The following is a 17,387-nucleotide window of genomic DNA, read 5'->3' as shown; positions in this document are numbered from 1 at the left end:
TCACTTGAAAAAATTTTAACAGGATTATTTGAGCCTGAGAGGTCCAGGCTGCAATGAGCCAAGATCACACCACTGCACTCTAGCCTGGGTGACGGAGTGAGACCCTGTCTCAAAAAAAAAAAAAAAATTTAAGTTTAAAACATTAAAACAGTTATCAGTTTACCTAGACGTGATTATAGATACAGGGTTCATTGACTAAAAAGATGGTAAGAATACCTAGACTTTAGATTTCAAAATTGTTTTTAAAAAGTTTAAAAATTGTTTATTGTTTAAAAAGTATCAACAGAATATTCAGAAGGGTTAGTAGTTACCTGTTACAGGTTTTTTAATAACTGTCTAGGCGCTTGGGCCAAATACCTGGGGCCAAAGTCTTCTCACAGAGCAAAGAAGTGGTTGGTTTGGATGATTCTCTGGATTCCTTTTAGCTCTAAATTCATGTAAGAATAATCTTTGCAGTGGATCTGACCATTCTGGTACTCTGTCTTCTGTTCAAGTGTGGTCCTGTCCTTCCTCATGGTCAGCATTTGTGATCAAGGAAACCATCTGACATTTTCAAGTTTTCGATTTATAACCCATTGCACATTTTTCATTTCTAAATATTTTTAAATGATATTTTTTGCCTATACCTATTAATAATTATCATTAGTAAATATCACTTATTAAAACCTAATTATTACCTAATAATTATTACCTATTAATAATTAAATGAAATAATAAATATGCAACTACTTGGCATACCATCTTTTGAGTCAATGAAGTCTGGCCTGCCATTACTTTTCCTTGTCTTTTCACTATTTTTGTGACTTTTCTGCAAAAATGAGTGGGTTTGAAAGTTCCCATCTTCTCTCTGGGGTTTCAATGAAAGCCTTTACTCACTGAGACCCTGAATTAACTCACTTAGGATTGTCACATCCACTGTCAAAAATAAAATGAAATGTGTGCCCCTGCTTTATATCACTGTATGTGTGCAAAGCAGTACTTTAGTTTGCTGGGAGTTAAGTGGGAAATGAAAATGTCTGAAGCAGCCTGTGAGCTAGTGATCTGCTGAAATGGCTCCACTCGGAAGGTGTTAGTGGTAGGAAGTTTGATTACCGTTGAGGTATGCAGCAAGGCTGGTCTTAGAATTCTCCCAACCATCTCTTCCTCTTCCAAAGCTCCCCATCTTCTGTCCTGACTCACAATTTCTAAGAGGTCAAAGGGCCCTTCTCCCTTCCTGTTGATCTCTTACAAACCTTAACTTTGAGTGTAACTCAAGGCTGGAAATAGTGTCTTTAAGAGTTAAAGAAATATCCTTCCACTCATTTCCCAGTGGGTTTCCTTCTTTTTGGGAAAACCCTGAGCATGCCACATTCCTAGTAGTACTGTTTTTAAATTGTGTGTATGCATGTATTGTAATCATTTCAAAGTGTTTCATGTGATTATTGTGAAAATGGACAGAGTGTCCATGTCTAACCCTTGAGAAGGTACTGGCAGAGCAGCAATGACCTTCCTTTGGCCTGAGATCAGCTAGGAGTGAGAATTGGTGGTAGGACTCAATTTGTCATAGTGTCATGACTTGATACCTCTCCCTAGACACCCTGGAGTCTTTCTCTTAAGGGTTCAGAGGTGAGCCCTCTGTAGAGGTGTTCATTGACTCTGCATCTTCTTGACTCACTTTGTGTACCACCTTTGGCCAAAACTACAGTTTTATATATAGGAAATGTAAAGAGCTACAACTTAGACTTTCTAGCTATTTATTTGGAGTTTTTTATTTTTTCTTTCTTCTTCCCACATAACCAGAAAGCAGTAAGTCGGTTCCACCTTGGATAAATCAGCTGTATACAAAGAGATTGAAAAATAAAAAAGAGTATGAGGATCTTGAGCTTTCTGCTTAACTCAAAAGAATTTAATGTGTTAAAACCTAGAGGTAGTGGCTGCGACTGGGCACGGTGGCTCATGCCTGTAATCCCAGCACTTTGGGAGGCCAAGGTGGGCGGATCATGAGGTCAGGAGATCAAGACCATCCTGGCCAACATGGTGAAACCCTGTCTCTACTAAAAATACAAAAAAAAATTAGCTGGATGTGATGGTGGACGCCTTTAATCCCAACTACTCTGGAGGCTGAGGTAGGAGAATCGCTTGAATCCAGGAGGCAGAGATTGCAGTGATCTGAGATCACGCCATTGCACTCCAGCCTGGGCAACAGAGAGAGACTCTGTCTCAAAAAAAAAAAAAAAAAAAGCAACAAAAAAAACCTGTCAGTAGCAAGTAATCTCATCTTCATGAAAACTTCTATAATTCCTGTAAAGTGTAATCTCATCTTCATGAAAACTTCTATAATTCCTGTAAAGTGTCGGTAAAGGTAAAACTATAAATACTGATACATTTTTAAAAATTATTAAGCATTTTCGAGGTGCTATACTTGGAGTGTCATACATTATACAAGTATGGTTCTTGTTTCTTCTAGCAGTTTTCCTCAAATGTTATCTTCCTGAGTAAATGCTGTTAGTGATGCCTGCTGCTGTTTTTCTGCTTAGTACTGTCTTAGTTATAGTTTAAAGTACGTAAACCAATGAGAGACACTAAAACTTTGGAGGTAGAAAGTTGATGCAACTAAACTTTCTTAGGGTTTTTTTGCTCTCATGCAACTTTAGTGCTTGCTTTTTGCCATTGTTCTGCATGCCTGGCCATCTAAGCTCTTAATGTAGCTCTTAAGATTAGTTATTTTCTCTGGAACAAATGAGTAAGTGGTTGAAGCCCAGTACGGCAAGAACACAGCATGATGTTTTCTTTTCCTCCAGAAAAGAACAGCTAAATATGGTGATTAGGAACATGGGGCACTGCTTGAATTTAAATCTTGGCTTCCCTACTTGCTAGGTTTATGATCTTTGATGAATTACTCAATAGCTCTTTGCTTTGAATCTCATAAGTCATGAGGATTACAGAGATGAAAAATGCAAATTGAAGCTCTTAGAATAGCGACTAATAAGTCATAAGCCCTCAATAAATGTTATTTTTTATCAGTGTTGTTGAAAGAGGAATAGATGGGCCATGTGCGGTGGCTCATGCCTGTAGTTCCAGCACTTTGGGAGGTCAAGGTGTGCAAATCACGAGGTCAGGAGTTTGAGACCAGCCTGGCCAACAAGGTGAAACCCCATCTCTACTAAAAATACAAAAATTATCCTGGCTTGGTGGTGGGTACCTGTAATTCTAGCTACTCGGGAGGCTGAGGCAGGAGAATTGCTTGAGGCCAGGAGGCAGAGGTTGCAGTAAGCCGAGATCACACCATTGCACTCCAGCCTGGTTGACAGAGCAAGACTCCATCTCAAAAAAAAAAAAAAGGAAAGAGGAATAGATTACTTTGTTTCATAATATTTCTTTTATTCCTTAGGAGCAAATCAATGGCTGGACCATTTGTTTACTATTCTTTTTTTATAGAGGGGCAGGGAGACAATTTTATTTTTATTTGTTATATATATTTTTTATTTTTATTTTACTCTAAGTTCTAGGATACATGTGCAGAACATGCAGGTTTGTTACGTAGGTATACATTTGCCATGGTGGTTTGCTGCACCTATCAACCCCCACCACTTAGGTTTTAAGCCCCGCATGCATTAGCTGTTTGCCCTAATGCTCTCCCTCCCCTTGCCCCCCACCGCCTGACAGGACTTGATATGTGATGTTTCCCTCTCTGTGTCCATGTGTTGTCATTTTTCAACATCTCCCACTTATGAGTAAGAACATGTGGTGTTTGGCTTTCTGTTCCTGTGTTAGTTTGCTGAGAATGATGGTTTCCACCTTCATCTATGTCTCTGCAAAGAACATGAATTCATTCTTTTTATGGATGCATAGTATTCCATGGTATATGTGTGTCACATTTTCTTTATCCAGTCTATCATTGATGGACATTTGGGTTGGTCCCAAGTCTTTGCTCTTGTGAATAGTGCTGAATTAGATATATGTGTGCATTTGTCTTTATAGTAGAATGATTTATAAACCTTGGATTATATACCCAGTAATGGGATTGCTGGGTCAAATGGTATTTTGGGTTCTAGATCCTTGAGGAATTGGCACAGTCTTCCACAATGACTGCACTAATTTGCACTCCCACCAACAGTATAAAAGCCTTCCTAACTCTCCACAGCCTGGGCAGCATCTGTTGTTTTCTGACTTTTTAATGACCACTATGCTGACTGGCATGAGATGGTATCTCACTGTGGTTTTGATTTGCATTTCTCTAATGTCCACTGATGATGAGCTTTGTTTTCATATGTTTGTTGGCCACAAAATTCTTCATTGGAGAAGTGTCTGTTTGCCCACTTTTTGATGGGATTGTTTTTTTCTTGTAAATTTGTTTAAGTTCCTTATATTTCTGTATAGTAGACCTTTGTCAGATGGGTAGATTGCAAAAATTTTTCCCCATTCTGTAGGTTGCCTGTTCACTCTGATGATCGTTTCTTTTGTTGTGCAGAAGCTCTTTAGTTTAATTAGATCCCATTTGTCACTTTTGGCTTTTGTTGCAGTTGCTTTTGGTGTTTTAGTCATGAAGTCTTTGCCCCTGCCTCTGACCTGAATGGTATGGCCTAAGTTTTCATCTAGAGTTTTTATGGTTTTGGATTTTACATTTAAATGTTTAATTAATCTTGGTTTAATTTTTGTATAAGGTGTAAGTAAGGGGTCCAGTTTCTGTTTTCTGCATATGGCTAGCCAGTTTTCCCATCACTATTTATTAAATAGGGAATCCTTTCCCCATTGCTTGTTTTTGTCAGGTTTGTCAAAGATCAGATGGTTGTAGATGTGTGGTGTTATTTCTGAGGTCTCTGTTCTGTTCCATTGATCTATATATCTGTTATGGTACCAGTACCATGCTGTTTTGGTTACTATAGCCTTATAGTATAGTTTGAAGTCAGGTAGTGTGATGCCTCCAGCTTTTTTTTTCTTTTTTGCTTAAGATAGTCTTAGCTATGTGGGCTCTTATTTGGTTCCATATGAAATTTAAAGTCATCTTTTTCTAATTCTGTCAAGAAAGTCACTGGTGGCCTGATGGGAATAGCATTGAGCCTATAAATTACTTTGGGCAGTATGGCCATTTTCACGATCTTGATACTTCCTATCCACGAACATAGAATGTTTTTCCATCTGTTTGTGTCCTCACTTATTTCCTTGAGCAGCAGTTTGTTGTTCTTGAAGAGGTCATCTGCATCACTTGTAAATTGTATTCTTAGGTATTTTATTCCTTTTGTAGCAGTTGTGAGTGGGAGTTTACTCATGATTTGCCTCTCTGCTTGTCTATTGTTGGTGTATAGGAATGCTTGTGATTTTTGCACAGTGATTTTGTATGCTGAGACTTTGCTCAGGTTGCTTATCAGCTTAAGGAGTTTTGGGGCTGAGACAATGGAGTTTTCTAAATATACAGTCGTGTCATCTGCAAACAGAGGCAATTTGACTTCCTCTTTTCCTATGTGAATACCCTTTATTTCTTTCTCTTGCCTGATTGTCCTGTCCAGAACTTCCAACATTGTGTTGAATAGGAGTGGTGAGAGAGGGCATCCTTGTCTTGTGCCGGTTTTCAAAGGGAATGCTTCCAGCTTTTGCCCATTTAGTATGGTATTGACTACGGGTTTGTCATAAATAACTCTTACTATTTTGAGATATATTTTCAATACCTAGTTTTCTTTGCTATTCTTACGTTAAATTTTGAATGGATTTCTCAAGCAAAGTGATTCCATAATATCACATTACTCACCTGGATATAATTTCCTACTCAGATTTTAACAAATTTTCTTTGCATTTTTCTTAAGAATTACTAAAATTTGGTTGCCAGACATTACTGATTTTGGGGTTTTTTTAAAAATGCACTTTGCCACACAAGAGACAATTTGCACCCCTGGAAGCAATCTCTCAGAAAAGGATTTAATTGCAAGTGGTTTACTTAGGAGGTCAAGAAAATACCAGTAGGCACGTGAGGAAGTGAGGCAGGGAAGGACAGGCAGCCAGAAAAAGCTTAGCTGTCACACCGTTTACCACCATGGACAGCAGGAACACAGACCTGCTGGGAAAACTGGGATTCCTTGTAGATTGCACATCTCAGAGTTAGCCCACCGTAGGAATGAGGAAGCTGAACTATTGAAACACCCAGTTCCCTTGAGCCACAGAGTGAGGCTGTATATATTAATTCCCCAGCACATCCTCCCTGCTGCACAGCAGGTCAAGCAGCCAGAGCCCAGGGAAGTACTGCAGGAAAGCAGTGCAGGTGAGACAGGTGGATCAGGCTGGTGTGTGCTGAAGTGAAGCCGGGGGCTGTGGCACAAACCCAGTGCCTTTTGCAGATGCCAGACAGTCCCCAGAATGAGTGATGTGCTGGCATTGCTTTTGATTCAAAGCTTATATAATAGGACTAGCATAAATTAGCAGTGCGAGGAATGGATATTCTTTTCCTATCATAACATTATTTTAAAGGCCACCTGCTCAGAATAGGGCTATGGGCAGCTAATGTTCCATCATACTCATTCCCAAATTTGGGTTCACATCAGATCCGCTGGGACCTCCTTAAAACTCAGATTTGAGGTCCTATCTCAGCCCACCAGATTCTTCCAGGCTAGAGCTTTGGAGTCTGCACTCAAATATTTATGTGAGAGTCTATCCCCCTGCTCAAAACTTTCAGTGATTTCCCGTTGCTCTTGGAATTAAGACCCTAATTCTCAACATGGCCTACAAAGCCCTGTGTCATCTGGCCCCTGCCTAACTCTCCTGCTTTGTCTCATTTTTCAACCTATGCATCAGCTACCCTGGTCCTGAGATACCCCTTTTCCGTCTGTCTAGAACCTCTCTGAGCCATCTCTTAGCTAATCTCTCATCTTTGGGGCATCAGATTCACTCTCCTTTCCCCAGGGAAGCTTTATCAGATCATCCAGATTTTAGATCAAGTCCTTCATTACATGCTTCCTCATCACACATCCCAATGCCATTGACATTCTTGTGTGAACACCTCTGTGTACCATGCTTGATGATGTTCTCCATGAAGGCAGTGGCCATGTCTTATCTTATTCTCTGAGTTGCCCTAACCTGAGCTCACTCCCTTATGTGCATTAGTGACCTTGAACCATCCATTCATCTTCCATGATAAGCTATCAGTTATGTAACCTAAGAGGCAATAGCTGTATAACCTTGCTGTTCAGTTAAAACTCCTACACTTTGAACTGTGTGAGATCACCACACCATATATGTAAGGAGTGATTATTGAATGATGAGATAAATTCTCTGAAAATGTACCTGCACTCTCTCATTAATTAGGATGGTATGTCTCAAACTGTTGTGACACCACACTTTGGGAGGCTGAGGCAGGTGGATCACTTGAGGTCGGAAGTTCAAGATCAGCCTGACCAACATGGAGAAACCCCGCCTCTACTGAAAATACAAAATTAGCCAGGCATGGTGGTGCATGCCTGTAATCCCAGCTACTCGGGAGGCTGAGGCAGGAGAATCAGTTGAACCCAGGAGGCAGAGGTTGCGGTGAGCTGAGAGCTGAGATTACACCACTGCACTCCAGCCTGGGCAACAGGAGTGAAACTCATGTCCAGAAAAAAAAAAAGAAAGAAAATGATAACACAGAAACGACAGTGTTTATGTGGAACACAAAAGAAATGGATGAGGCTGCCTCCCAGTCACCAGAGAGGGATGCAGGGATCAATATCTCAGAACACCTGTTCCCTAGGATTCGGGGCATCCTTGTCAGGAAGCTCTGCCCCACATTAAGACGGTCCCACCCTGAGTCTGCCTGTGGTTGTGCGGAATGCTTGGATCTATCTTCCTACAGAGACTTGTCAAATGGTGTGAATGAAGGGACGTCCCAGTGCCTCTAGATAGAAATGTGAGTACGTGGTCCTTATAGGTAGAAATGTGAGTATGCAAGCCTATCCCAGCGATCCATTTATTCATCAGAAGGATGAGGAGTATCTTTTGTGCTGTGCTTGCTGTGGAAAGCTGCTTTCCTCGCTCTGAACAGGGGCAGCTCAGCTCTGCCCTCACGTTGCTCCTAGCGGCAAGATGTTGAGGCACGGGCTTTACCAGTGAGTGGAATAGCTTTTCATGGGGACTGATAACTTAAATCTGCATGTCTACAGCTGAGTAAAAGAATATGTGTGTTTCTCTATATGTCCTAATAAAACTGTGGGTCTCGAACTTTGATTTGCATCAGAATCATTTGAGATGCTTGTTAAAAATGTGGCTTTTGAGGCACTTCTCCCAGAGGTTCTGATTCAGGAAATGGAATTCCTGTGTTCATAAAAATGAAGGCACAGGAATCTTCTTTTTAACAAGCCCTCCCAGGTGACAGTGCAAGTTGTCTATAAACCAGGCTTTGAGAATCACTACTGAATGAAAACACCGTTTTCAGGGGTAATACTTCATAGCGTATTATCAGTTGGGAAACATCGGGCATCCATCCCATATAGCCTTGCTCTCATGAAATCTGTTCTACAGCTGCTTATAATTGTGTTCTAAATTAGGTACTATCTCTATTAAAAATCACTTAATGTTTTAAGCTCCCATGTTGTTTAAGCCTGCTAAGCATGAACCACAGAAACACAATAAAGCATCTCTAAAATGCCTGCCAGATGCTTAGATTACCTTGTAAGGCAAATGCCCATTGCTTAACTGATCTAATGGCAGAATTCAGTCTGTTCAGTTCATTATAAGCCATTAAAATGGCTTCTCAGGTTGTAAGACCAGTGTTTCCACTATGAAAATTACATAGAGCAGTTGCAGGAATTGCAGCCATCAGTCTGATTTATATTTTTAGCACGAATCCAATTTTGCTAGTCACACCGAAAGCCAAGTCTGTACCCTGTTAAACAGATAGGAAAGCAAGCTAGCATGAAGTATGATATAAACGTATATAAATCTATTTACTTTGCAAAACTATTACATCAAGTAGAATAAAATCAATTTAGAGCCAACCATTTAAAAAGATTACAGAAGTTAATTAGTAATCCTTGGGAAGTTGGTTTTTTGCCTCCTGAGGTCTTCTGGGCCTGAGAGCTTCATGTTGAAAATTAGAGAAAGTAATTTCAGTGACTATGCATTCTCCGGCTGTTGTAAAACCTCTTCTCCCTTTTTGTTGATGAGCTTCCAGGTGTGAATTAGGCGCTGTGGAAGAGTTTTCCTCTTCCAGCTCTTGGGAACCTGAGGTAAATCTCAGGTGTAGCTGTTTATGTACCCCAAAGAGTAGCTCAGTTTTTAGGTAAGACACTCACAGTTCTGATGCCAACCACTGTGACACCAAGGCAGCCATTCAGAGTGTAGTAAGATGCTTGTGTTATTGTTCTATGCCTGTGAAGTCGTTGGAACAATATTGTAACAGGATCTTATTTTATCTCCTTGAATATCACCAATTTCTGACTCAGGAGACTCTTTTCTGTAGAGTAGAAAAGCAGTGACATCTGTTCTCTCTTCCACAGCAGCAGCAACAAAGTAGTGAGAGTCTCACTCTTAAGAGACATTTTCTTTATTTCCCAAAGCTCACCTTATTGGTCGAAGCTTTTCATTTAATAACAGGATTGATTAATTGCTGACTGAGTTTTTCTGGAGGGTTTTTCCTTGTTATCTTGGTAATACCCACCTTATTTATTCATTATATTCCTTTTATTATATTCTTTCGCTAGTGTATGGTCCTCATGCTAAATTATAATTAAATAGGCCTGTTAAGCAGAATGTTTTTATTCATTAGATACACACAGTAAACCATGTTTACCTCTCCTGAGCAATGTTTATGAAAACATAATTCAGTAAAACCATTGCTGTTGTATTATCTCAAAAGGAATTTAATTCTAAAAACTCTTTATTTGAATGTTACTCATAGATGTAGAAGTTTTAGTCCCACTGGTTTTATTTGCAATCTTTTTCTGAATCCCTCTGAAAGTGGTGACCCCCTTGACCTGAAGCTCCTCAAGCACGGTCGCTCTTCATTTGTACAAGGCATTTTGGAGGCAGTTCAAATATTCTTTTAAAGTTCCTGTAGAATGTAACCCCTGAGATTCTCATTGCCTGATCTTTTTACCTGCCAGTGAGTGACAGCTCAGAAACTTAAAAAAAAAAAAGAATGCTGGGAGCATGCAAAGAGATTCTTTTGATGACCATAATGGAAAAGCCACATTTTTTACAGCTCTCTGGTATTGAGTGTCCCCGCTTGTTATTGGGGAAGTACAAGTCCCTTTCAGTTCTGCAAAGGCCCCATGAGACTAGAATAAGCTATTTTGAAAAGAGAATGGTGGGATTATTTTAAACCAAGCCAAACTAAGGAGTGAGCTTTTACACTTGAGCTATGGCAAGATGACCATGTCTCTGATGCTGAGCCAACAATAACTGTCAATCAGTGCTTCTTCACCTGGTTGGTAAATATTTCGAACTACATTGCAGTCTGCATCTGCCTGCTTTCATGCTGGACTTAGAGCAGTGGCTGAAAACAATAAATCCCTAAATTGGGACAAAATAATTTATTTTTCAATATTTTTTAACAGACTAGGACTGATTTTGAAACAATTGGTTAGAGATTGTTTTTATATGAAAAGTAAACGGACTTGAAGAAATACAGCTGCACATATTCAGCTGCCATCCTATGTATTTGCTTTAATGTTTGTACTACTAATTTTATCACAAAGCATAATTAGAGTAAGATGTAAGACCTCTAAAAAGTGACACATAATTACAGCGAAAAAGAAAATGCCGAGTCATAAAGAATACATTTTTTCATTCAAGTGGATTCCACTATCTTAATTAGAAGCCAAAAGTATTCTGAGTAAGATTTCACTATGATTGTATTTTAATTCAATACAATTGAATTGCAGCTAAAGAAATATTGCAGTAAATTGGTTCTTGAAAATTCTGAAATTCTAAGAGAAATTGCTATATTCCAGGCACTTTTTTTTCAGTGCTTTTACCTGTGTAGGTGCATTTAATCTTCATAATACCTACTGTGGTGTAGGTGCCATCCTCACACCCTCATTCTACAAACCTGGAACCTCTTTTGATTAGAAGCCACATAGCTAGTCCGTAGCAGACTTAGGTTATAACCCAGACAGTCTGACTATAGTCTATGGTTGGAACCATTACTCTAAAAGCAATTTTAATAGTTAAAGAAAGAAGGTTAGTCAGAGAAAACAGATATCAGTAGATAATTTTATCCTAAATATAAGTAATTTTTAACCAGGAATAGCTGCTATGCATCATGCTCCTACTTAAGTGCCTGGCTGTATGCTAAGCTTTTTTTATACATTATTTTATTCCATTCTTAACATGCCCCTCTGAGGTAAAGGATTTATTATCCTTGTTATACCAGCAATGTAACTGAGAATTAGAGAAACTAAGTAACTTGTTGATGGTCATGTAAACCTAGTGAGTAGCAGAACGGAAATTTAAACCAGATCTCTTCACTTCCTTAGACCGTATGTGTAACCACTGTTAATAGGCTGTTTTCTCCATGTTAAGATTCATACACCCAGCTGCAATCAGGGTGATCTCAGTGCTTTGAGAGGCTGAGGCAGGAGGATTGCTTTGAAGTCAGAAGTTCAGACCAGCCCTGAGCAACATAGACCCTGTCTCTACAAAAAATTAAACATTAGCCAGGCATGCTAGTGCATGCCTGTAGTTTCAGCTACTTGGGAGGCTGAGGCTGGGGAAGCATTTGAGCGTGAGTTTGAGGTTACAGTGAGGTATTGATGGCACCACTGCACTCCAGCCTGGGCAATGGAGTGAGATCCTATCTCTTAAAAAAAAAAAAAAGTTCACACACTTGTGCCTAAACAGCTTGTACCATAGTCTTTTGAAATGAAATTGTTGATAATGAAAAATGTTGATCAAGAAAAGCAGGTCAAGAAATGTTTATGTTGACAATAATTATGATATTAAAATATAGCATGAAAATATTTCTGGTTGTTACTTTAAAAAATCTGTCACTTTGGGAGGCCGAGGCGGGTGGATCACGAGGTCAAGAGATCGAGACCGTCCTGGTCAACATGGTGAAACCCCGTCTCTACTAATACAAAAAATTAGCTGGGCACGGTGGCGCGTGCCTGTAATCCCAGCTACTCAGGAGGCTGAGGCAGGAGAATTGCCTGAACCCAGGAGGCGGAGGTTGCGGTGAGCCAAGATCGCGCCATTGCACTCCAGCCTGGGTATCAAGAGCGAAACTCCGTCTCAAAAAAAAAAAAAAAAAAAATCTGTCAAGAAGCATATCTTTTGCTGTGCCCCCGAGTGTATTGTAACATTATCCCAGAGTTTTGGCATTCCAATATAATTATATTTTGTCTGTAATTGGAAGACCGTGTAACTAAAATAACATTTTGCCGAGGAAGTTGAAATTCTAGAACAAGGATTTTATTTTTATGTAGAGATAGAAATTCATCACAGTACATAATCAACCACAATTGGCGTAGTGAAATTCTTAACCTTATATTAGAGAGAAATAATGGTTGTCCAATTCAATAAACAATTTTTATTTATTTTTTATTTTTTTCTTTCTGAGACACAGTCTTGCTTTATCACTCAGTCTGGAGTGCAGTGGTGCAATCATGGCTCACCACACAGCTCAAGTGATCCACCTGCCTCAGCTTCCTAAGAAGCTGGACTACAGGCGCACGCCACCATGCCCGACAATTTTTTTTCCTTTTTTTGGAGAGACACCGTCTCACTGTGATTCCCAGGCTGGTCTCAAATTTCTGGACTCAAGTAATCCTCCAGCCTCAGTCTCCCAAAATGCTGGCATTACAAGCATGAGCCAGTGCACCCAGCCTCAATTTTTATTTTAAATAAAATGTAAAACAAATGAGAATACAGAGTCAGGCTTTTCATTCCTGACCTTATCAATCGATGAAAGACAATTTGAGAATAAGTTTGTGGCACAAAAAGCATGTTCCCTTTAACTTCATATAGCATAATTTATTTTGAAAAAGCACAAGTATAAAAAAAATGCATCCAATTGCAGATTTTGGTGTCAAGAAGAATGGATGCTGTATTTGCCCTGTGAATTTGGGCTTAACTTCTCTACATTTCTGTGGATATAATAATAAACCTTCTTTCAAGGCGTGTTATAAAACATGGGCTATGTAAAAAGCTCAGTCAGTTTCTGGCTTATAGTGTGTTCTTAAGAAGTGAACTTTTCTTATTAATATTAACTGTTTCCACATATCTGGATGTGCTCGATTAGGATTCTGCTCGCTCCAGTGGTTCTATTCATAATGCCTGTTCTAATAGACTGTGCAGACTGACCCCTTCTTCCACCTTTCCACTCTCTAGCTAAAGGAAACAGCATATAGAACCAAGAAGGGTGTAGGTGCTTTTAATCTGAAGGAATTTGCACAATCAGTACATTAATCTGAAATAAAACATTCAATAAACTTTTTTTTTTGTGGAGTTCATCATGTTTGGTAAAAATACATATCTGTGTTTATATATTCTCAGGTTTGTATGGGTCCAATTTAATGCAATGTCATGAGTTAAAATTGAGATAGTGACAACTGAACATACTTCTATAACAAAGCAACATAAATAATGTAAGAGTACATAGCTTCCACTTTGCTTCTCTTTGGGGATAGTTTATGTCAGATCTAGGCAGGAGGAAATTTTTTGGGTTAAAGATTTTACTTTCTTTTTCTATCTCTGTTCCCTCTTAGAAAGTGATATTTTTCTTGGGGTTTGGGAAATAAGTAATTGGCATTGTATTCAGGCATAAGAAAACAAGGGAACTTTTCTCATGCCTTAAGTCTACTATCTTTAACAAAGCTTACTTTAAAGGAATGGTGTGCTTTATTAAAACCACAAAAGGGCAACTGCTGATTATCAGTGGATAATTGTGATCCTGAAAACTGAAATACACAGAATATTGTGACTTTTTAGCTTTTGGACTCACAATGTTTCTCTCTCTCTCCTTTTTTTAATCAACTCATCAAAGCTTCTAGAAAAGCCAAAATAGCTAATTGGAAATTTATTTTAATTGGAAATGCCAGTTTTAAGTTATTATCACTGTAGGTGCATGTTTTTTAATAATAATTAATATAGCCATCTACAAACTATTTGTTGACCATAATACTTACTGGGATAGAATTTATACACTCAATATTTCCAATTTAATATGGAACACATTTTGAAATTCAAAGAAGTCAATTTTAGCATGTTAAGCTAATTTTAACATGTTATAATTACCAAGCATAACTGCAGCATTATTTTTACAGAGAAAACACAATTGTTATCAACACCCCAAATAATGTTCTTTCTCCAGTTATCAGTCATATTCTTATATTTGTTTTTACTGTAGCTTCAGCCCTCTACTTTCTGTGGAATAAGAGCCCCTGTTGCCATTTAATTGGTTTCTCTTGGAAAAAAAAAAGATTCTCGCCCATTTTCAAAAAAGCAGATATACTTCAGCAGTTGTAACACGTTGCTAAGCCAGGCAGCTCAGATTCAAGTGACATTTCACATTTGCTCTTGGAAATGATCTTTCTGAAAAATAGTATCTCCTCACAGGATGACCACTAACAAAAAATAAGTAATTTAAAAATAGCAATAAAATAGCAAACATGTATTTATTTCATGCTTACTGTGTATCATTGTGTTAATTATTATATTTTCAAATGGAAACAATTAGTGCCTTTGTAATTAAAAATATAGAACTCTTTTTGTATGTGTTGGGATATTTTGTTTCAAATATATTTGCCGTGTTATTAAAACTTAACAGAAGTATGGTCTGGGTCTTTAAGAAACTTGGTATATTTCTAATGGTAACAGCATGTATGAAACAACAGCACATCATAAACCGAGATTATTATAAAGCACTAAAACATATAGGCCAGATAGCATATTCTAGATAGAAAAAATTGCAAAGTAGAGTTTATTGTGAACCCCAAGAATGGAATATATTAGGGTGAAAAACTTTAAATCCCTTAAATTTAAGAAAAGTAGTTCCTTTTAAAAAAAAAAAGAAAACACGCCTGTAATCCCAGCACTTTGGGAGGCCGAGGTGGGTGGATCACGAGGTCAAGAGATCGAGACCATCCCGGTCAACATGGTGAAACCCCGTCTCTACTAAAAATACAAAAAATTAGCTGGGCATGGTGGCGTGTGCCTGTGATCCCAGCTACTCGGGAGGCTGAGGCAGGAGAATTGCCTGAACCCAGGAGGCAGAGGTTGCGGTGAGCCGAGATCGCACCATTGCACTCCAGCCTGGGTAACAAGAGCGAAACTCCGTCTCAAAAAAAAAAACAAAAAAGAAAAAGAAAAAAAGAAAGATCCAATTCTTGCCCCTAACGTAAGGAGTGAAGCTCTGAATTAAGATTGTAATGGGTCTACTCCATTTTAGAGCATCCCCGCCATGTTTACTTTAGCATTAGGTTATTCCTGGTCAGAAAGAGGTGGAATCGCTTCAGCTGGTGGACTTGACCTGATTAAGCCAGGTAAACCTTCCTAGAATTGGCTTGATTCCCCTGAGCCAATCTTAGCCTCTATCCGAATCTGGGTGCTGAGTAGTATATAGTGATTTAGTTAAGTGGTGTGGACTTTCGAAACATCTTCTTTCTTTAAATAGAAGTCTTACCAAACAGTGTAAGTAAAATTCCTCATGAATACCTGTCCCAAATTGTAGTTGAATTATTCAATAGCTACATTTTCCAGAATAGTTCATTTTATTATCATCCTTAGCTTTAAAATCTTCTTGCTGAATAGGAAATGAAAATTGATAATGAGGAAAATGGACATTTATAGGTGTTCTTAATTGCCTTGTAGTAGAACTATCTATTCTTTTAGCACTTTAGTAGCATCCTTTGCTTTAAAATTAAGAAAAGCAGTTGTTGAGATGTAGTTCTGAACCATTTTTTAAAAATGTTTCTCTTATAAAATATTGAAATGCCTGTTTTTCTCAGAGACCAGCATGCCGATGACGTCAAAGAAGACTTTGAAGAGAGAACAGAAAGCGAAATGAGAACATCACATGAAGCCAGAGGTAGCCATAATAATTCTCGTATTACTCATATTACTCATGTGTATTACTATTACTATGAAACAATCAAATCCTTAACTGGAATACAGCAGTCTCTTTTATGTTAAAAATGAATTTCATTTTTTATTGTTATTGTCTTATTTTAGATTCAGGGGTACATATGAAGGTTTGTTATGTAGGTAAACTTGTGTCACGAGGGTTTGTTACACAGATTATTTCATAACCCACGAATTAAGTCCAGTACCCGATAGTTACCTATTCTGTTCCTGTCCCCTCTCCCAGCCTTCCCCCCTCAAGTAGACCCCAGTGTCTGTCATTTCCTTCTTTGTGTTCATAGCTTCCCATTTATTTAGCTCCCATTTATAAGTGAGAACATGCAGTATTTGTTTTTCTGTTCCTGCGTTAGTTTGCTGAGAGAAATAGCCTCCAGCCCCATCCATGTTCCCGCAGAACACATTATCTCATTCTTTTTTATGGCTGCAAAAGATGAACTTTATTTGAACTTACTCTTTTTTGCAGGCAATAAGATTTATTGTTCAGTATCAATATAGTATGTAATTTATAATAATATAGATTCATTTATGGCCTATATTAACAGTCTCACGTATGGATACAGTATTGTACATAAAGTTTGGTAAGACGTTCTCTGTGAACCTTACCACACTTTTTCTTTAGTATTGTTGATGTCATTTGCTTCATATGTTTAAAACTCAATTCAGAATGTGTTTTGAAATCCAAATAGAATATTGTCTTAATCTAATATCACAAAATGCAAACAAAATTACATGAACAATGTTTTAAGTTGTATTGGAGGAAATAATATGTGCTACATCTCTGTTAAAAAGATACTGCCTTCGGAGGCTGAGGCAGGCGAATCACCTGAGGTCAGGAGTTCCAGAACTGCTTGGCCAACATGGTGAAGCCACATCTCTACTGAAAATAAAAAAGTTAACTAGGTGTGGTGGTGCCTGCCTATCATCCCAGCTACTCGGGAGGCTGAGGCAGGAGAATCACTTGAACCTGGGAGGTGGAGGTTGCAGTGAGCCGAGATCCTGCCACTGCACTATAGTCTAAGTGACAGAGCGAGACCTGTCTCAAAAAAAAATTGCAGTGGCTTAATTAAGCAATGAAGTTGTAATGACTGTTAGTCGTAGTATAGATTGTATTTATAAATCACATATAACTAAATATTTATTTTTTATAGGAAAATATCAGTCTGATTATGATTTTGATTGTCCCCGGGGACTTTGCTTTTCATGTAAATAGTTTTGTTTAGATTATTATATAAGATTTGAGAATGGCGCCTAATGACTGTTTGCTTGCAGTGACCTGTTTTGTAAGTGATGCTTTGATTTCCATATCTGATTTTCACAAAGCAATTATTTATGATTAATTTAAAAGTTATAGGCAGTGCTGTTTTTGG

At 38.4% G+C, this 17,387-nt stretch overlaps 1 protein-coding gene across 2 annotated transcripts in view; it reads left to right on the top strand.

Moving 5' to 3' along the window:
* Window positions 1-17,387, top strand: part of L3MBTL3 (L3MBTL histone methyl-lysine binding protein 3) — a 96,789-nt gene that overhangs the window by 58,847 nt on the left and 20,555 nt on the right. For both annotated transcript variants that reach the window (XM_012458349.3, XM_012458344.3), the window contains one exon: window positions 15,888-15,967. In XM_012458349.3, the coding sequence (XP_012313772.2) occupies window positions 15,888-15,967 (80 nt within the window). The remainder of the gene's footprint in view (window positions 1-15,887; window positions 15,968-17,387) is intronic.

This window comes from Aotus nancymaae, unplaced genomic scaffold (assembly GCF_030222135.1).
Source record: "Aotus nancymaae isolate 86718 unplaced genomic scaffold, 86718_ANA_hifiasm-v0.15.2.pri h1tg000040l, whole genome shotgun sequence".
Taxonomy (NCBI): Eukaryota; Metazoa; Chordata; class Mammalia; order Primates; family Aotidae; genus Aotus; species Aotus nancymaae.
This window is presented reverse-complemented; position numbering and strand designations above follow the sequence as displayed.